This window comes from Brachycentrus maculatus, unplaced genomic scaffold (genome assembly GCF_059751285.1).
Source record: "Brachycentrus maculatus isolate JH-2025_06_01 unplaced genomic scaffold, ASM5975128v1 h1tg000614l, whole genome shotgun sequence".
NCBI classification, from domain to species: Eukaryota; Metazoa; Arthropoda; class Insecta; order Trichoptera; family Brachycentridae; genus Brachycentrus; species Brachycentrus maculatus.
The window spans coordinates 380,583-404,271 of record NW_028281352.1 but is presented as its reverse complement, the minus strand read 5'-3'; the positions used below and the strand labels follow the sequence as shown (position 1 = coordinate 404,271).

The 23,689-nt window shown below is 30.0% G+C and overlaps 1 protein-coding gene across 1 annotated transcript in view; it reads left to right on the top strand.

The window, feature by feature from the left end:
* The first annotated feature begins 1,309 nt into the window (after positions 1-1,309).
* Positions 1,310-23,689, top strand: part of LOC148301085 (O-acyltransferase like protein-like) — a 50,871-nt gene continuing 28,491 nt past the window's right edge. Inside the window, exons 1-3 of the mRNA XM_088273845.1 lie at positions 1,310-1,589; positions 13,709-13,932; positions 20,973-21,196. Coding sequence (XP_088129971.1) covers positions 1,310-1,589; positions 13,709-13,932; positions 20,973-21,196 — 728 coding nt within the window. The remainder of the gene's footprint in view (positions 1,590-13,708; positions 13,933-20,972; positions 21,197-23,689) is intronic.

The following is a 23,689-nucleotide window of genomic DNA, read 5'->3' as shown; positions in this document are numbered from 1 at the left end:
TATATATATATATATATATATATATATATATATATATATATATATATATATATATATATATATATATATATAAAAATATTTATATATTTATAAATATATAAATATATATGTATATATACATATACACACTTATTTAAATTTAAATAAATAATGCAATAAATTATTTGTTTACTATGTAACAAACATTGTTATAAAATAATTTTTTACTTTTGTGACTTAATTATAATGTCGGCTCCTTAATTTTTTCCTCAAGACTATAAAACTTATGACAAAAATTTAAAGAGATTATTATATGATTTAAAATGGAGAATCACAAAAAATTAATAGTGTTTTTATTAATGACTATTTTAGAAGACATTTACATTAATTTACATCTACATGTGAGCGAATCTTTTATATATATAAAAACCACGATGTGGGTCGCTTAAAAGAAAGGGATTTCATAAACCAGTCGTTACATTTTTATGCAAATGGCGTGAATATGTTAATTGTTTCCGTCATTTATTACCAATCAAAATACCAAGTTATGTCATTTCCTTCGAATAAAATAATCCGCACGTGTGATAGTCTTTGGTTTCGTGTCCAATTTTATGTGGGTCAGCAATATAATAGTATTCTCAGCTTATCACTACGCCGGGTACAGGTTATTCCGCTTTTTTTACATCTCTCGAGGTTGGATGAAGAGAAATTGCCAGAAATTGAAGGAGCAACGAGGAAACACCACTCTAGGTCAATCATTCCACTTGGGATTTACGTAATATAAAGGTTACGCAATATCTACGGGGGTAACCAGCAACCGTACTCCGAACGAACAATTTGCGTTGAACCATCATTGACAACTGGGCCGTAGTACCGGGCACATGTTTGTTTTTTCTACGTGCTGCATTCACAAACTGTTTTGCATTATTTGCTTTGGAAAATCAAATAATTAATTGATTCTTATTATTCACAAATGTATATTATAAACGTGACATTTAAAATTAAATCATTTTAAGTGACAGCCTGTTCGAAATAAGTGTTATAAGTGATTGTGAATGATGTAAATAAATAAATACTTTAAAAAACGTTAGATTAAACTTATTCAAATGAAGTGGTAATTTTTGTTATATTTTAAAAACGAGAAATGATCTCAAGGAAAAACTTTTTTCCTCGGAGGATACGATTCAAACAGTATCAAATTTAATTGAAGATATAATACAATGTTCGCGTAATATAATCAGAACTAATTGCAAGCTGTTGAAAGAGTCGAAATTGGATAAGTTAATTACCTCTCTATATTAGTATTTAACGTTTTAATAACGCTATCAAAATGCTCGCCTTCTACTTGCTAGTTTTATGCACCCTCTCCCCATCTCACACCCAAGAGACCATTTTATCAACCACCACCCTTAGTGAAGACATTGAAAACAGTTCAAATACAAGTGGTAGTGGGAAAAACCTAGACAATTGGCATCCGGGAAGTGCAGAGAACATCTTGGACGTTTCCTGGAAGTTGCAGACCGGAAATGTGAACATCAGCGACAGATGCGCGGGAGACACGCGTGCCATGTACAACAACTTGCAGAATCTGACACTGTGGGCCTTTGAAAGTAAGTTTCTTCATTCACAATTAATGATGTAATGCTTTATCTCACTCATAAGCATAGCAAAGAGAAAGTAAGTTAGTCTTTACCTATTAATGTTTTTAAACAATTTAAGTGTGCGGTACCGTTTATTCCATAGAATATAATCAATTATGAAAATGGTACTTAAATAAACAGGAAGACTTCCACAAAGATAATAATCGACAAATTATAACTCATGATAGTTAAACTATACGCTAAAATAAAACTTACTTATTCATGTAAAAATATCTCACGACATACATATCCCAGCTAAACAAATCACCAAAAACACACAACATGAAATGCTGAAAAATATCAAACAAAATTAGACACTACTTTGAGTATTTTTGTAAAAGCACTAGAACCTACTTCCATCGTGCATAATATCCATTTTTTAAACAGCTTTATTCATAAAAATAACTTCTCATAATTAGAAAAAAGTAATTGGTAGCTACGAAACAGGTCGTGTCATTCGGACACATACATGCCAAATAAATAACTTTAAATATTCGTTAAAACGTGCCCTTGGCATGAGAAAACCCAATAATAACACATTTATGTTATTTAATTGTATTGTAAAAAATATTATGTGAAATTAATAAAGAAATATTCATCAAAAGTAATATTTTTTCTATATGAATTCACGAAACATAGCCCGTAACGAGGCATTCATTTATATTATTTTTATTTATTACACATGTGTACATAAATTTTATTAGCTAGTAAGATTTTTACAATATTTATCGTATTAAGTTATTAGTATAAGTACTGCAAATTATGGTTATATCGCAAGCTTGTCGGAGAGTGTAGGTAAAAGTATAAGTAACGGTATAGCTGACTGATTGTGAAACGATAGTTAGCTGTTATCTATTGAAATGTGGTATATTGTATTTCTTCAGACAGCGGTGTGTTGATCTGAACACTTACTTCCTAATAACAAGGTAGTGTATTAGATTTCAGAAGGCAGAGAATAATATCGTTAAATTATTTTCAACCTGATTGGATGAGGAAATTTATAGCGTTATTTCTGTTCTCTGTTACTAGTATATATTAATTCATAATACGAGAATTTGCATATTTAGTATTATGATTATACCTTTTTCTCAAATTACTCCCTTTTCCATAAAAAAATATCTGCTATTACATATCCGACATTAAATTCATTAATTGTGATATAATTCATTGATTTACGTATTTAAATAGTTTTTTGTATAGTTAAAATCAGTTATGATTGTAAATTGAGTTAATAAATAAAAAAACTTTTATAAAATGGCAAATTAGTATTTTTTGGAACTGAAATAGTCGATAACGCATCATATTTATATTTTAATTTCTGAAATCACTCATATATCCATTTAAAAGAATATATGTTATTACTCGTTTTAGTCGTACTTTAAAATCAATAATGGACCACGTATTGATAAATTTATTTCAAATATTTTTTTCGTAGTTTATATCAGTTTTTTATTTATGTTTTAAATCGTGAGAATATTATTGAGAAAACCCATTATTTCTTATAAATACAAATAATCGATTCGACAATCATTATTTTATTCCATTTGACAAAGCTTCCAAATTTTTCCCTTAAATAAATATCTGAAAATAAAAATCATGTATTAAATTCAACAATAGTGACACAATTTATTGATATAAAACAAATTGTTTTTATCCTTGAGTATTTCAAAACAATAAATTGAATATTAAAATAATTTTACAATTGCACTTAAAATAACTAATATGTATTACTTGCTGTGACTTATGTTAAAAACTATTATCACATACAAGTAAGTATTGTACATTGTGTATTGATGGATTTAAAATATTTTATTGTTTACTGTAAAAAAACATATCTCATATTATGAAACGAAAACTTTTTGCAAATAAAATAAGTAATAAAAATATTTAAGAACAATTTTTTTAAAAAATCAACGCAGTAAAATATCAAACGAAATCAATTTTATTCAAGATACTCGTATTTAATATAAAATTGTATGGGATTGTTTCTATATTCCAAATATGATAATTTTTAATATCTAATATTCAACATTCGTTGTTGGGCAGTATATTTTTTACTGTAATGATCCTCCCTTTTGAACATATTTACTATAAATTATGTCAAATTAATTCAATTGGTCTGATATTAAAATATAGTTTCATGACTATTAAATTAGAGTAGATAGAAAAAATTATTTAAATACGAATTTAATAAAAACAAATGAATCGATCAATGCTTATATTATAATTGAATATGAGTTTATTTTCAAAATCTTATATTTTCAAAAGTTATTCAACAATTACATTGAAATTTTGGCAAAATCTTGCGTTTAAACACACGCGTATTTTTATCTATATTTCCAAATAAGTAAAAATATGAACATTACTTGTGACAGGTAAAAACATATTTATTTTTAAATAACAGTTTCTCTTACAGCAATGGCAGTGACATCTGTTGAATGTCACAAAACAAACGATACTAAAAATTAAATATTGCAGACAGCATGTTTTTGACAGCTGCTAAAATATTATTTACCCAAAAGCAGCATAGAAATTAAAAATGTGAGACTCTCGATTCATTATTTTCTATTTGCGAGACTGCACCACAGTAACGCTTAGTATAACTTGTGAAAAAATATCATTTCTTACTCAATTACTCACATAAATATACATCACATTGAATTTTTTCCATGAAAAAAAAAATCTACTAATTCTGAGAGGTATTAAAATCTTAAGGAGTAATTTCTGGAGAATGCTGAGAATCATTCCATTTCAATTACTTAAATCTTCCCAATATTCAATGTGTGATGTGTGATGTGTGATCTAGCATTATCGTGATAGATAATGCTTTCCATTTGATTGGCTAAAAGAGGATGTTTTTTTAAGGAATTCATCGTAGTACATAGTTGCCCATATCCGTACCCAATGTTGTATACGGCACTGTATCGTATCGACGTAGTGTTATCTTGATAGAAAATATCATGAAAGTAAGGTGATCAGTTATGCACTTTTGCTACCAGATCAGGGTGATATATATATAAACATGACAGTAAAAATCACTCATTTAAATACACTATTACACCCAAAATATTGTGCATAAGTAATACTTTTTTTTCATAAACTGTATTCATTTATTTAAAAAATATAATCATATTTAATTTTTTTGCATAGACCCACCAAGTCACCTTGTTTGTCTTGTCAGTGGAGTTCTTTAACAAATGTTTTTTTTTTTTCCATTAAATAACTTACGTTATTTTATTGTTTTTATCCATTTTAACCTCTTATACACACTAAAAAGAATGAAAGAAAAATTTCAAAATAAAACCATTTGCAATTTTCATAGAATTAACTCTTGATCATTTTACCCATTCCTTTATTTTGCCTTTGTTTCATATTTTGTTTTGACCTCTTACCTTCGTCGGCAATAAATTAAAAATGTTTGGAACGATATATTGAAGTGTTCTACTCCCATATCGCTCACTCCTTTCAAGAACGTCATAAATAAAAAAACCTGATTTTTCAGGGGAACGTTTATAAAGTTTAAAAATATAATACAATATGTTAAATGTAAATATCAAGCCACTTACTGAACTTTTTACTATACAACAGATCTTTTTAAGTAAAACGTTATGGTTTTTTCTCCATTTGAAAAATATTTAGTTTACATAAAAAAATAATTAAACAATACCTTTTCTTCAAAATGCAAAAACAACACTTTCTGCCCTGGAGCGGGTAAATATTAAGTTAAAAATATGCCTCTTTTGCTGGGATATAGTACATTTTCTGGGCATTCCGAAAACATGCACAACTGAAAATTGACGAATTTTGATTTATAACGTTCTTGAAAGGAGTGAGCGATATGTATTGTTCATTCTTGGGACTATAAAACCTTCTGAGTAAAATTCACAAACTTTCACAATTATCCAATAATCAATTGAATTGATTAATTATATTAACAAGTTGAGAAAGTATAGTAACGACGACTCGATATGAATGAATTTCTCCATGCCACGAAGTTAGACGAACGTATAGGTAGTAAATTCGCTAAACAAAAGTGTATTTTTGTATACATAAGATTTACAAATGAGAAATATGATTATACAACAGTAAGCAGGAGGTTTTATGGCTTATGATGAAATGAAGAAATTCGTGTTAATTATATAAAATATTAACAAAAAATAAATGTAGGTCACACGTACGGATGATACATGCTTCAACGTACATACGAATTTCAATACTGCTTTATTTCCATTCATTCATATGGTTCTAATATGCAATTATAGTTTACATGCCCTCATTTTAAAAAGCCATATTTTGATGACATCTTTGTACAAAAACATCTTTAATAACAAAAAAAAACTGTAATATTAAGTATTTATTATTTAATTACATGGTTTGGGCATGTGAATCAAATGAGTGAAGAAAGGATACCTGAAAAAATTATGAGGCGAATGTGATTGGTAAAAGAAGAAAAGAAATACCGGGGAAAACTTAATTAAATGGCATGATAAAAAAGTTCAAATATTTTAATGTGATATGAGGTCAGGAGTTGGAATAATCGGTGTATGTATGTATGTATAAGACGATGTATGAATGTGGAAGAAACAAATGTTTTTTTATAAAGACATATTGGTGTTTCCTTATATTCTCTCTGTCTACCCCTGCGGAGAAGCGGCGTGATGGTTAGTTAGTTAGCTAGTTAACTAACCTTAATATTAACGATGAAACCCGGCCACTGGTCATATAAAATAAAATTGGAAAAAACTATATTATTATTATTTCATACATAATTTTCACTTTTGAAGAGCTTTCTCCGTATATACATATGATATTCCAAAGAGTCGAATAAAATTTATACTCGTATGTAAGTCATGAAAGATACCATAATGACTTCACAATGGCAAAATATAATTCCATAAAATTCCAACAAAGCTTTGGGAAAAATATTTGGGAACCGAATATTTCAATAGCCTTCCTAAAGATATAAAAAAAATTGAGGATATTAAAATTCTCAGAAATAAATTAAATGCCTTTTATACAACTTCCTTAAAAAACACACACACAGACACACAGGAACACAAAATAAATTACATTCAAAAAAACTTATTTATCATTCATGAATGTAGGTCACTTTCCAAGCAAAAAAACCTAATTTTAAGAAATTTTTACTTTTACCAGATTTTTTTTACAAAAGAATTCACGTATAATATTTTTGAGATTGTATTAAATAAATGAATCAAATAAAAACTTGTACAAACATCAGTATCTCAGATTTATTTATGGAGTTATAAAGCTTTAAATCTGGGGTAATTTATAAATTATTTATGTTAGGTACAATACTTATTGTAACGTGTGTAATTTGACGGCCCAACCCTTGTCCTGAACCCTTTTCATTATAATCGGACTGTTTAATTAATGACAGCAATTTCTCGGTCAGGTAGGTAATTTAGAAAACAATTATATGTATTATGACCTTTGCGCCTAAATGTCTCATGGAAGTACATATGTACCTACAAAAGTATAATTCTTTTGATTCAATCGATAAATTTATTTTAAACAATACCCCATTCAAGAATAAGTAGGTAATAAAACAAGATGTATTGATTTTAACATCACAAATAAAAATAATAAAAGTTATGTCTTATTTCAATTAATCAAAATTCTCAAATTTATACCAAAAATATCACAGATTACTGAAGTAAAAATTTTGAAGAAAGGCATCAGGAGTTTTTTTATTATTTTATTTTATATCAGAATCTAGTTTCTAGATTTATATATTTAAAAAATACACTTGTACAAGACCATTTTTTGAGTTTATTTGTAAAGAGGACTGGTTTCGAGTACTAGAGATGTTCTCATTAACAAATGAAAATACAAACTGTCTAGAACGTCTTCATTAGAGAATTATATATTTCTCGAAACTAACTCTGCTCACACTAATAAACTCAATTAAGTGCTCTTTATAAGTGTTCTGTTTTAAAGTTTAATCGTCATGTTATTTCGCAGTTAATCTCAAATCAAAAATATAGTGTAAAGGTCTTCAAAAGATTGAATTCAAAGAAGATTTTATTTGAGAATAAACGTATATTTAAGAACGACGTTCACATGTAAGTTTTTATTTAGTTCATGTGTTTTTTTTTAATACATTTCGAAAAAAACCCATGACTCACAATATAATTATCTTTTAAAATAAAAAATCTACATTTTTTTGTATTTCGTGAGTAATAAATCATTTTAATAATTTAGTTGATATTATATTATCCACTGACACTTCGTGATGGAATTGCATTTTTAATATATTATTAGATTAAAACCAATATTTTTAGCTTTTCCACTTTATTTTTATTTGACCAGCGAGCGGGTTTCGTCGTTACCGACATCATCAGACTGGTGATGTCGGTAACGACGAAACCCGGTAGCTGGTCAAATAAAAATAAAGTGGCAAAGCTAAAAATATTGGTTTTAATCTAATAATATATTAGTTGATATTACATAAAAATATGTAGACGGTGAGTCTGTTCAGTTGCTATTGCAGTTCAATTTTTCTAACTTACTAACTAACTAACCATCACGCCGCTTCCCCGCAGGGGTAGGCAAAGAGAATAGAACGCCACACCACTCTGTCTTTGCAAACATTATTCGCCTCTTCCACGTTCATGCATCTCCTCATACATACCCCCCGATTGTTACGATTCCTAACCTGACCACTTTCAAGTATTTGGCATACCTGATCGTGCCATGTTTTTCTCGGTCTTCCTCTGCTTCTTTTCCCACTAACATTCGCCTCATAAATTTTTCAATTTTTCAATTCTCAAATCAATTCAAGTATCTCTTTTCGGTCATTAAAGTGTTTTTCTTTCTGCAACATACAATTGTGGATATACTTCTTTGTATTACAACGGGCGGTAAGCAAGTGAAGGTTTTTCGTATTCCGTAGGAGTCTAAAAGCCATTTAGTGCATTTGGTTTGGGGGAAATCGCATGGGATCTGCCGTGCTTCCGACAGATTTGTATCTCTCGTGGAAAATTAATCTGTAAACCTTCCTGAATATAAATAGGAGTGGACCCAGAATACAAAGCCTTTCACGTGTACTGGCAACTATAAAAAAAAACAATTATTTTCTATACAAAAAGAAGGCAGACCACCTTGGATTGACTTCAGCTTTTCAACCAGTTCATTATCAGAAAAAAACTATTACATTGGTTGAACATGTAAATTGTCAATATTTAAATAAAGTATTTTTTTATTAAGTAATGGAATACATTTATACTTTTACCTAATGTAGGGAGTGAAGCGAGTTGGCAAAAGAAGGATGAAACTAGACTTAATGCAATCGAAATGCGTTCTCTCAATGTGCGGAAAACCGATGTTTGATGGATGTTGGAATGGTGATATAAGGAAAGCATCCAAGGCTGAAGTAACCTTTAGCGATAAAATTAAGAAAGGTTTGTTGAAATGGTTTGGGCATGTGAATCGAATGAGTGAATAAATAAGTGAAACTAATTTATGAGGCGAATGTGGTTGGTAATTGAAACAGAGGAAGACCGATGGAAACTTGGTATTAACAAGTTTTACAAATACTTAAAAGCAGTCAGAAATAATCGGGTGGATGTATGAAGAGATGCATGAATGTGGAAGAGGTGAGATTGTTTGTAAAGACAGTTTGGTAAGGCGTTCCAAGTCATTGAAAAAATAAAATAAGTATAAAAGAGCTATTTAATAATGTAAAATGCAGGTAAGAAGTTCTAAAATAAATCCCACCATTCGGGCATGGCATTGCATCATTTGAATATGTATCATTAACAATTTTCTTTCACATGGTTTTTTAAATAATGTTAAATAAGCCCTTGGTACGGGAAAACTTAGTGAGTGCACATAACTGTAATTTGTTATTATGTTTACGATGAATAATTAATTCATAATTTCCTTCTAGTCACAAAAATATGGAACCTGAGAGTTTCAAATTGTGGATTAAAACTTAATTGGGAACATTGACCTCGTCAATATATTAAAAAAAAAAAAAAACAGCACCGAGACTCAAATATGCGCAATGGGTTTGATTTTTTATTTGTAACATAGAACAATATTGACAGAGGTCAATGTAAGATTTAACAGTACGAGCGTGGGTCAATATTAATCAAATAATGTTGACATAGATCATTACAATATTAAAAGAGGTAGAAGAAAAACAAATACAATTTGTTAACATTAGGTTTTAAACGAAGAGCTTGCATTTTCCTATATGAACTAATGAGCTTATCTGGGTTAAACAAAGAAGAAGGTAAGTACTTAATGATAGTTAATTTCTGAAGGAGATTGGGTACTTAAAATAAAATATTTAATATCCAACTGAAGTGGTTTTTTTTACTCAATTTACAATTATATTTTTTGTCTTACGTAGTCATTGTCCTACATATATTTAGCACAGTTTACGAATCAAATGAATGTGTGTCTAATTTACAGAAGAAACACATATATTGTAGTCATACAGGAGAAAGTGACCAAGTGCATTTTTTTCAAAAAGTGATCATAGACTATTTGATATCTTACTAGCTTAATATTGCCCTGAATAAAATCCCAAAGGATTTTAAACTTGGAAGTATAATATATTGACTTGTTAAAATGAGTAACTGCACTGATATTTATTTTCTTGCCAAGCAAAAGTGACTTAAATGACCCTCCTGAACATTTTACGTTTTGTTAGTTGGTCACTTTTTTCTGTACGACTACGATATAATATTTAATTGAAACTGCAAAAAATTCTTATAATATTTTAGGAGAATGTACGTTACAAGTAAAAAAAAATTCTATTCTTTGTAAGGAAACAATATGTACAACCGCATATTTTTCATTTAAACCTCATTAAAATATGAAATCAAAATGTGGCGAATGTAATTGTAAATAGAAGTAAAGGCAAACCGAGGAAAATTTGGCGTAATCTAGTATTAAAAGTAGTCAGGTCAACAGTGGAAAAATTCGGCAGGTATGCTTAGGAGATGTATGAATGTCAGAGAGGCAATGATTGTTTGAAAAGACAGAATTGTGTTTTATTTTATTATCTCTGCCTACTCTTGTGGGCAAATGGCGTGATGTATATCAAATCATACTTAAAATCTTTAACGCAACTTACATGATATTATTATTATAATGCAATAATTAAACTCATTCAATTTAAATTCATTTTGTCAGATAAAAATCAAATAAAATCATGGTTTTCAACCCCTGCCTTGTTGTATAAGTTGTTGTTGTATGTATAGCATAAAAAATTGTCTAGCCTCACTCCAATCTGGTGATGTCGGTTACGACGAAACCCAAACAAAATTCTTGTGAAAAAAACTTTTATTATTTTATTAATTATATACCATTTATAATGAAAAAATGGATAGCAGATAATATTAAATATGTAATATTATTCGAGCATATATTATAATGATCCATCCACCTTATACCGTCCCTATCCTTACTATCCTACCTGCAGACAAGCATCTAAAATAGACGCTTTAAGGGTTATTTCTTTTAAAAAATAAAATAAAAATAAAACATAAATAAAAATTCAAATGTCAATTTATTGAAAATATTTAATAACAGCCAGTTAAAAAAAATCTTGCGAATAATATTTTAAATACGGGAACCATTTGAAAAAAAAACAGCTGAAATGAATTGATAATGAATTTGTATATCACATGTGTTTCAAATACCTTCAAAAACACTGCAGTATCTTATCACTTTGACATTTTAAGAGATAAATAAGCAGTCAATAAATCGATGCATAAACCCTTCTGCCATGTTTTATAGTAACTGACAGTGATGAAAAGTCAATTTCCATAAAGGTTAAAACACTTTTTTTAAACGGTTTTTTTTACCGCAATCTATTATTTCTCCTAAATTGTGTAAGGGAAACTGAAATATTAATAATTTCATTGCAAATTTTGAATATTTTGGCAAGGCATTACAATTTTCCATTCTCTTACCTTGATATACTTTTCTGCAACTTGTAACTATATAACAACATTGTGATAGATGACAAAACCAATCATAATTACTCTGGCTGTGTGATTGAATGCGGGTTTGAAATTTCGGTCCCAATCCAAACCATTATACTCGTTAATCGTAAAGTAATTTATAGACTTACTCCATCATCCGAAAATCATAAATGAATTTTATGATAAAATCATGGTATTATATTATTTATTGATTTGGCATTAACTTTTTTGAATGACATGTTGATTCTTTTTTTAAACAATATAAACAATTTTATGATACCATTTAATGAGTTTTTTTTAAGTTTTATACATTGCACATGACCAGTTTCGAAAACTACAGATGTTATCATCTATAGCTGAAAAGCAAATCATAGTAATTATTTTATTTTACTACTAAAGTCGATTAAATAATATCGGAGGAAGTCGATAAAAAAAAACAATAAATAGCATTCACAACATTGAGTGTGTGTGTCCTAATACTTTATTTTAACATTTTAATATCGATGTAGATGAAGAGGAATATGAAAGTCTGGGTATTAGCAGAGCTTATAACCTGTCATAAGCTAGTTTAGTGATCACTTTACACACGTGTACTAATCATTTTACCCATGCCAACTCCTACATACTCGTATATCATAAATCTCATGACACTTAACTTGTGAGTTCACTGAAGCCGTCTATGTTAGGTTTAAGAAAGCTTTAAAGTATGCAAGATCCTAACCGGATTTTTTCACATACTAGGAGACGCCGGAAAAATAATTTAAAGTTTTATGCAACAAATAAATTGACCACTTATTTTATTCATAATATTTTGGGTGTGTCTAAATACTTGTTAAAAAATCATAGTGTCTTCACTTAGGAGTTATTTTTATATTTTGACATCTCAACATAGATGAAGCAGAATATGAAAATCTGGATTTTTAGAAAGGCGGTTTCTGGGTTTCCAAAAATTTGAGTAATGTGGTTGTCAATCATGAGTAGAATGGTGTTTTATTTATTGTTTCGGCATTAACTTTGTGGTAAGACATGTTACAATGATTAAAGAAAACACTTGTTTTATACAACTTGAGTTTTATTAAAGACTACATGTTTCAGAAGTTAAACTTTTATCATTCAGGTCTGTATAATAACTAAAATATAAAATTGTTCTATAAATAAGGTGAAGGGAAAGTTAGGGGGAGGGGGTTAGTCAAGGGGCGGAGTTCGAAAACAAAGGAAAAATGGAAAGCAAAGGTGAAGAATTTTGAAACAATATATTATTTAATGGATTATTATTAGAATTTAGTTTTTTTCGGATATCTAAATTTTCAAAATAATTCATAATTTGGCCTTTATGTGGAACAAGATATGATAATTTTAATTCATGAGAGTGGAATGAGTGATTTGTATCTATTATATGATTTGCGAATTCCGAAAAATAATTACTTACAAGACCGCTACGATGTTCTGTAATTCTAATCTTTAAATTGCTCGCAGTTTGGCCTATATATTTTTTATCACAATCTCCACACGAAATTTCATAAAAACCACTTTTTTGTAATATATCTATTTTTGATTTTGAGTTATCGAGGATTTTATGTAAATTATTATTTGTATAATATGCAGGTTGGATATGGGAGGGTAAGATTTTCGAAATATTTTTAGTTATTGAACCCGTATATAAAATTTTTCGCCAAGATACGGGTTCAATAACAAGTTGTATAAAACAGTAGAATGGTGAGTGTTACACGTGGGTAAATTGATCACAAGGTGACTTGTCATAACCCCTATAAATACCTAGACATCTATATTCTTCATCGTCTACATTGAGATGTCAAAATGTATACATAGATTTCAGTGAACAATGTTCACTGAAAAGTAAAAACAAAGCTATAACACAAACAATAAACATTAAGACAGGGTTTGCACTACTCTCTAAGTGATTGTTTCAATCTGTCAATTTACACTAAAGATGTCCGGATTCTGTCTGGAGTTTACAACGCGTTACAAACGAGACAAAGAACATTAAAACAACAGCTTGTTTTATGGAAATCAAGTAACAGAATATTGAATTAACGATGCAGAATAAAATATTGAATTTAGACTGTCTGAATAAATTTGAATTGACCCTTTTTGTCTTATTTCTAGTGTGGGATGCGACTGCAAAACAACCCTTTGGATACATCCATGGGTCGACGTTCCAGCTTGGAAACTTCGACGAATGCATCCAGTCTCATGCGTCGTCCTTGGAAGGAATCAGTCGACAGTATTGCTTGGCGGACGTGTCAGTTGACATAATATCGTCGAACTTTAGAAGGACGGACTTCAAGGAGAGCTTTGATCCTTACAGCAACGTCTTGGATAAAATATACGTAAGTAAATGTATTGTTTTATATATGTAATACAAACAAGGCCCAGAATGTCTTAAATGAACCACTAAGGCTATTTTCCATTTACTATTATTATTATTCTGTCTGCCTCCGTGATGTAATGGTCAGAACGCTCGCCTACTGTGCTGAAGGTCCGGGTTCGACTCCCAGGAGGGGGCAAATAATTAAAAGTATTTTTTTCACGCTAATGTTTGTTCAATATAACTCTGGAGTTGTACCTGAAGCGAAGGGCTGATCACCTTTCCTTCATATGTAAACGAACAAGATAACACTGCGTTTATATGATGCAGTGCCCTCTGTACCATTTGTTGTGCGAACAAGGGTTTAAAGAAGAATCATGATTATTATTTATATCTACTAATGCTATTTTCACTCAAATTTTATATTCACTAATACAATTATTATTTTTTTGATCCGTTACCTCTTCTTTCATTTCTTTCTGATCCATTAACAGAGGTACATTTTTAATATTATTACTGGCTTTTACATGTTAAAACATCTATAGTTTAAACGTTGTCAACGATTTTTGGTTTCAAATTATAGGTGTCGCAACTTAAAATGAAAAATAACTTGTTTTTATACAATAGAAGATGGAAGTCTGAGCCCAGATATACTAAGACTTCCATCTTCTTTAGTATAAAAATGACAGAAGCTTCGTTTCAGTATATCAGAGATACCTATGTGTGTGTGTGTGTTTACATATACACGTAAATTTGTATTTAAATTTAGATAGTGTTTCGTATATTTTTATTAATCTATGCACAAAAGCAACTCTCCAAAACATCTCGTGGTTTTGTAAACAAAACTAATATTCCAACATCCATATGTGTCCACAAAGCAATGAAGAATATTGTATAATGGAGAAAACATTTCTATTCAGTTTTTCCATCCATCGTTCATTCAACGGTGCTCTATTTATATTTGAAATGTAAATTAAATCCATTCATATAATATTTGCTTCAACATGGAAAAAATATTAGATTGTGATAAGAAAATTTAACATTAGTCGGTTATAACATATCGCTCACTCCTTTCGACAACGTTATATATAATATAAAAAATCGACTATTTTCAGTTGTGCATGTATTCGGAATGCCCAGAAAATGTACTATATCCCAGCAAAAGCGGCATATTTTTTACTTAATATTTAACCGTTACCCATTGTTGCATTTTGAAGAAAAGGTATTGTTTAATTATTTTTTTCAAACACTTAATATTTTTCGTATGGAGAAAAAACATTCAGGTTTTACCTTAAAAGATCTATTGCACAGTTAAAAGTTAATAAGTGGCTTGAAATTTATTTTTAAAACATTTTACTATATTTTTTAACTTTAAAAACGATCTGCTGAAAAATTAAGTTTTTTTATATATGGCGTTGTTGAAAGGAGTTAGCGATATAGTTTCCAGTCGGACATATAAATTTTCACAGAAAAAAACTGACGCCATTGAAAAAATATATATATTTCTTAATTTAAAGGACAAAAGAGGAATAATGCTGCATATTTCATCATACCGATTAATCATTTACCTCGAACGTCATAGTGGTGACAAAACTTTACTAATAGCAACATAAAGCAGAAAAGCTTTTGGTATACTTCAAAACTTTTTCAGTCAAAGTTTTGTCGATGTCAATTTCGAATTAAGCGTCCAAACAATCCAAGAGTCCAATTTAAAAGTTTGGTGGAAAACGACAGTTGGAAAATTTTCAAACTTTATATGTCAACATGTTCTTATGATTTATTTTTTCTAATTGACTATCAGGTCCCATAATGAGGGAGGGGGTGGTTGACAAAAGGATATTTAATTATTGTAAATAGTTTTGATTTTATTTTATTTTATATTTTTAATGCGACACGTATATAAAGTTTGGAAGTGAAGCATGAAGTTGGGAAAACAAGGATGAACGTACACTGATTGCAGTCGAAAAGCGATCTCTTAGACAAATGTGTGACAAAAGAGTAATGACCGATATTCAAAAGGTGAAATAAGGAATGAATGCAAGGCTGAGATAAGTACTATCGAGAAAATGAAGAATATTTAGGTTTGGGTATGAGTGAATCGAATGAGTGAGGAAAAACGGTAAAACAAATTTATGAGGCGAATGAAAGCAGAGAAAGACCGAGGAAAATTTGGCATGATCAAGTTTTTCAAATACTTGAAAGTAGTCAGGTCGGAATAATCGGTGGGTATGTATGAGGTGATGCATGAATATGGAAGAAACGAAGATTGTTTGCAAAGACAGATCTCTGCCTACTCCTGTAGAGAAGTGGCGTGATGGTTAGTTAGTCAGTTTCAAAAATAAAAAAATTGAAATAAATTCTCTTCAAATATGAACTATAAAAATTTCATGAATTGATTCGGCAGTCACATTGTGGAAATATATATCTATTTTTAATTTATGTTTTACCAATTTTTTTAGTGTTTCATTGCAATACCACTACTATTTTTTTTAATCTATATAAACACGTTTAGCAAAATTAAAATTACAAATTAACCATTTGAAGCATGAAATTACATGTAAAGAATTCGGCTCGAAAACTCACATGTTTACATTTTTAAAGAGATCAAAGTTTAGCGAACTCTGGTGGAGTGGCGTGATTTATTTCGTAAGCGAAAAGGAAAATTGCAAAATATATTGGACGACATTCCTAAGTTAAAGAGAAGTTTGGGCATCATTGCACTTGCAAAACTACAAGTAATTTTATCTTATACCTACTTATTGCACATGTATGTGCGCAAATTTTTACACATGTGTAATGTTATATCGTGGGTATTTAAAAAACTCTGCTTTATTTCAGAATATTTCATCAGATAAGGGAGGATTAATTAAAAATAAATTAATGATGATTTGTTTTCGACATCATTTATGGAATTACAGAATTTATTTCAACGTTAAATAATTTTAATTGTTAGCGATTGCAAAAGCCAATGAAATAATAATTTATATTCGTATTTAATGCTAGCTGTACCTTGCATTGTATTACTGTGACTCATCTATAATAGTTTAATTGACACCAGAATTCTTTTGTGTTTATGTTGAATTCCACCATGCTTTGAAAATATTAAAATCTGTAATGAAATCGAAAATATTAATACAATGATTAAAGAAAACACTTGTTTTTTACCACTTGAGTTTTATTATAGACTACATGTTTCAGAAGTTAAACTTCCATCATTCAGGTCTGTATAATAACTATTATACATACCTGAATGATGGAAGTTTAACTTCTGAAACATGTAGTCTTTAATAAAACTCAAGTGGTAAAAAACAAGTGTTTTCTTTAATCATTGTAACATGTCTTACCACAAAGTTAATGCCGAAACAATAAAGAAAATATTGATAGTGACAGCAGCTATCAAAAAACAGTAATAAAAAATAATTCCTATTTATATATATATATATATATATATATATATATATATATATATATATATATATATATATATATATATATATTTATATATATAAATATACATATATATATATATATATATATATATATATATATATATATATATATATATATATATATATACATTATCATACATCTGTAAATGTAAATTTACAAATACGCACGTACCAAGGAAACATGAAATTAGTGATAATAAAAAAAAATATGACGATATTCTGTTAGTAGTTCGGAGTTTAAAATCACCTATAATCATAGTACGCCTTGAATACTCATTTCTCCTAATCATCACGCTTTTTCCTATTGCCTAATAAACCAGCAACGCACGACCGATGTTTGTATTAAGATGATCAATGAATAGAATATGTACCGCGAGCAACGTGCGTGCTATTAAAGAAAAAACACGTAAACCTTTTGCTCATGATCAACAATGCTAATGCCATCCAACCTTAAGGCGGATAACGCAATTTCAAGAGAGAGTGTAAGAAATGAATTTCGTCATATTTCGGCACACATCGGCTGCTTCCGTGGTGGACGAAGTTATGCAAAAAGATTCCAACAAAAAATGTTTGTGATTATAGGTAAAATAACGGGTAAAATATATAAGCATTATAATAATAAAAAATTACCTTTGTCTTTGTGTGTATAAAAATCGGGAAGAATATAATTATACTTAAATTTGATTAAGGTCAGAAACCTCATTGAAAAAATGACATAATTAAAAAAAACGTAATCAACTCAACCATAGATGGTGCCCAGAACTCACATTTTAAGCATGGATAGGATGAAATTGAATGCGATCTCTCAGACGAATGTGTGGTAAAACATTGCATGATTGATAGTCGAATGGTAAAATAAGGAAAGAATGTAACGTTGAGAAGCGTTCTCGTTAAAATTAAGATTGGTTTGTTGAAATTGTTTGGCCATATGAATTGAATTAGTGAAGAAAAAATAGTAAAACAAATTTATCAAGCGAATGTGGTTGGTTATAAACATACACATATAGGAGCAGTGGAAGACTGAGGTCAACTTAGGATGAACAAGTTTTTAAAAAATTGGAAGTAGTCAAGTCTGGAGTCGGAATAATTGGTGTGTATGAATGAGGAGATACAAGAATGTGGAAGAGTCGAAAATTGTTTGCAATAACAAATTTGTGTGGCGTTTTCTTCTGTCTCCCTACCCCTGCGGGGAAGCAGCGTAAAGCTCGGTATTTTTAAAAAAAAATAATGTATATATAGAGATATATTACCATATAAAACATCTTACAATATAATATACATAAAAAGTGATACATTTCCATATAAAACGTCTTAAAATATAATATGTAAAATGATATATTTCCATATAAAACGGTATATATTTTAATAAATATGTAGTGATATATTTCCATATAAAATATCAAATGCAATCTTTTTTGGTTTCTTTGGTTAGACGTTTTCTGCATAACCACGCACAGCTGATAAAATGTAACATTTACGAGCATAATGCGCCTTACAACAGAGTCGGCTTATGGCCGCGCAGCCTTTTTCGACATCGTTTAATTTTGACCGGAAATTTCACAGGATTATCGGCTATACGCGATTAACTCATGTTTGAGTTCGCATAATATACTATACATATTACACTCCTATTTATGCTTGTCGACAATTAGTGTACCTTTGTAAAATTACTCCACATTCATGAATGAGTTTACAACATTTTGAGTGTGTCCAAATACTTGTTCACAAAATCTGGATTATCTCCAATTACAGGAGTTATTTTCATATTATTTTTTGACATCTCATCAAAGATGAAGAAGAATATGGAAGTCTGGGCATTTCCGTAAATGCCCAGACTTCCATATTCTTCTTCATCTTTGATGAGATGTCAAAAAATAATATGAAAATAACTTCTGTAATTGGAGATAATCCAGATTTTGTGAACAAGTTTTGGACACATTCAAAATGTTGTAAATAAATTATCTGGTCAAATTATAAGCTTAATAATAAAAATGAAAATGGTATTTTCTGGCGTTTCTCATGTGTGTGATTATAATCCAGGATTCGGATCTCACATACTAATATAAGAGTTTCTGCTTAATAAAAAGCTTCTTTACATCTCACCAATAGATGTCTCTAGTGAAATTCTAGTGATTCAAGAACAAGGTTTCTAAATTGGTTCATATATATACATAGAACTTCCAAGAATTTGAGTAGTGTGATTGTCAATAATGGGTAGAATTGGTGAATGTTACACGTGTGTAAAGTGATTACTTGAACCAGCCTATGACGGTCGTCAGCCCCGTAAATGCCCAGACTTCCATATTCTTCTTCATTTTTGATGAGATGTCAAAAAATAATATGAATGAGTTGTTAAACCGGCTCTAACGAATCTATGTTACTCAGACATTTAGCAAAATCGAAATATTTCATTTCTATACTTTTATCTTTCTTTTAATTGATTTTAATGACAAGCTTAAACTAGTTTATATGTATTACTTAATAAATGTAACCTATATTAATAATAAATTTTGTGTTTTTAATAATCGAATACAAACATATTATTACTACATCGAATACATATTTACATTTTTATCTTATGCATTAGCTTCCTATTGATAAAGCATTTACCATACAAGAATCAAAATATATACTTATTTATATCAATAATTTTTCTTTCATATTTCATACACTCTGAGACTTCATTATACATATGTTATTCAATATTGTGTACACACAACTTTTAATAAATCTATAAATATTTTGGATTAGAATATTATTTTCTTATGGATTATTATGTGAATATTATAAATGAGTGTCTACTTATAAATTAAGTACAGTAAATACATTATTTTTCCTTACGTTTATAAAGTATTTTAAAAACTTAATGTTGTCAGATCCAAAGTCAGAATACTCAGCAAGTATGTATGAGCAGATGCAAGAATGCGGAAGAAGCGAATGTGTATATATCTTATTCTTAACGCGTCAAATCAGGTCCCCCTATCTTCGACTATCACTTGAGAGTAATTGTCCTTGTCTTGGGCAGCTCTAAACACAGCCTCAACAGTCCTGATCCCCGTCCAATCTCGTACATTCCGGAGCCAGGAGATCTGTTTTCTGCCCACTCCTCGTCGACCCTCTATTTTGCCTTTTATGACTAGGTGCATGCATATATAATTCAATAGTTATTTATCACAAGTTTCAATAAAAAACTGTGCAAGCTAGAACACAAAATGCTAAACCTTCTTCTAGTGGAATGGAATGTCTGTTGATGACAGTCAATAGTCCGCCTTCTCCTAAGAAATTTTACGTGGTTTCTTCCCAGCAATGAGCATTTGCTGAGATGTTCCTGGTTGGCCCACACTAGACTATCTTTATTGTTCCCAACACAGATTTGAATAATAAAAACATGAGAATAAAAAACATTTAGAAGAAACAAAAATCCACTTAATAATTTACAAATAAACTATAACATAATACTAACATAATTAGCAAGGTAAATAATAAATGTAATTTCAATAAAAAAAATAAACATTTAAAACTGTGTTTTAAATCAATCAAGTGTTTTTAAATACTGATATTTTTAGTGAAGAATAATGTTACATTCACAATTATTTGTCATTTTTTATTGTAGTATTCTGGAGACCAGATAAGAAGAAGACGCGACGTCATCCACTGGGCGATGTGTGTCCCAGCGAGCTGCAGCCCAGTGGAGTTGGAACTGATGATGAACCAGCACTTCCAGGAAGTGTCCAGAGCTGAAGATGGAAGTCAAGTCTTCAAGGCATCTATTAATCCAGCCCTCTGCCAACTCGCGTCCAAACCCAATAGTTTTCCAGTTGGTGCTTTAATTTTCTCGTAAGTACATTTATTCAGGAATTCGTACATGGTTTTTATTTAACTAAGTATATCTCGTTAATCATTGGTCACATTGGATCATACGGTACCCCGTTATAAAGGTGTGAGTGTATACTACAAACGTTTTCTTGACAGTATTGAACTTGGTCGGTTCAGTCTTGAACTATCGTGCTTCGAGTATGAAGATCTCTAAGGAAGAAATTCGTCATATTTTACATTTATACTACCTAACAGGGAAAACCGCTGTATACGGGGCCGATACTCTTTCGGTTCGTGCTGCACAACAATGCATAACAGTGAAAAAGTAGAAATACACAGATTTGTGAGCAAACATTTAGACACACCAAAGAAAAAATAATAACAATCCGTTCAAATTATACGGCGCATAAAAATTGAAAATCATGTTTTGATGCGTATTGCAGTATGTAATCCGGTTCAAATCTTTTCTTTTTATGAAACATACATCTAAATAAAAAAGGTCACTGCTAAATAAAAACTTTCTCAGACCAACCGTACTAGATGGCAAATGACTGACATGTCATTAGACCTGTAAATACTTAGATTTCCATATCCTTTTTCATTTATGTTGAGATGTCAAAATTTGGAATATACATACATGCAAAATAAAGCAAACATTAAAATCACATAATGAAACGTGAACTCGAAATCTTCATTCAATTCGTTCGCTCCTAATGTACCTATAAACGTTACGGTAACATACTCGTATGATGTTTTAATTTGGAAACCGGTTTCGAGAGATTAACGTATCCGTTTCATCGTTCCGAAACTTGAATAAAAGTAATGTTATATAATGAGAGTTGTAATGAAAAGCGAGTTGGTGCCGGAGAAATGGAAAGTGAGCACGCCCGTCCAAGACCCGGTTATGGTTTGAATGTCAGACACCAAATGGGCACAAAAGTAGGTTCAACAACCCAAACTTCACAAGTGGAACATTATAATTGTACATTATATATTACATTGCAACATGTGAGCGATGTTGTACTCAATTTTTGTGCACGTACGCGCACTTATGCGTTTGTAGAAAAAATGCGCCAAAATTATGTACATATGAGAGATATTTAGTATTTTATGGTAAAAGCATCGCATTGTGCTATGGTAATATAACACTCTCCTTATCATTCATCGTTCACCTTGTGTAATACCATTTTTATAAAACATGTTTTCGAGACTACCGGTTTTGGAATACTTATTCCATCATCAGGTCATTAAAATAAAATTATTACGATTTGTACAAAAATTTGTTTGTGTACAAATCGCTCACTCCTTTCAAGAACGTCATAAATCAAAAATCGACAATTTTCAGTTGTGCATGTTTTCGGAATGCCCAGAAAATCTACTATATTCCAGCAAAAGAGGCATATTTTTAACTTAATATTTACCTGCTACAGGGCAGAAAGTGTTGTTTTTGCATTTTTAAGAAAATGTATTGTTAAGTTATTTTTTTAAATATATTAGATATTTTTTAAATGGAGAAAAAACCTTCAGGTTTTACCTTAAAAGATCTGTTGCACAGTTAAAAGTTCAATAAGTGGCATGATATTTATTTTTAATAAATTGTATTATATTTTTAAACTTTTAAAACGTTCTCCTGAAAAATCAGGTTTTTTGATTTATGACGTTCTTGAAAGGAGTGAGCGAAATGTCAAACCGTAATTATTTAATTTTAATGACTTGGTAATGGAATATTACTCCGAAATCGGTAGCGACGAATAAGTGTTTATAAAAAGGGCATTACACAAAATGAGAGATGCTCGAATGGTGATATACGGGAAGAATGTTTACTTACTCTTACTTACTACTCACTTCATATAAATCATGCATATTATTTTTTGACATCTCATCAAAGATAAAGAAGAATATGAAAGTCTGGGCATTTACGGGGCTTACGACCGTCATAGGCTGGTTTAAGTGATCACTATTATTATCCAGGATTCGGATCTCACATACTAATATAAGAGTTTCTGCTTAATAAAAAGCTTCTTTACATCTCACCAATAGATGTCTCTAGTGAAGTTCTAGTGATTCATGAACAAGGTTTCTAAATTGGTTCATATATATAGAACTTCCAAGAATTTGAGTAGTGTGGTTGTCAATAATGGGTAGAATTGGTGAATGTTACACGTGTGTAAAGTGATCACTTAAACCAGCCTATGACGGTCGCAAGCCCCGTAAATGCCCAGACTTCCATATTCTTCTTCATCTTTGATGAGATGTCAAAAAATAATATGAAAATAACTCCTGTAATTGGAGATAATCCAGATTTTGTGAACAAGTATTTGGACACACTCAAAATGTTGTAAATCATGCATCATATAATTCACAAAAAATAACCAAAACGGAAAAGAACCAAAGAAGAGGATATCATGGATCGCTTGGCAAAACTCTAATGGCAGTAGACAGGACATATTGCAGAACCTCACAAGATGGACCCCAAAATTTTACTTTGGAGACCTTGGTAGAACAAAAGAGGTG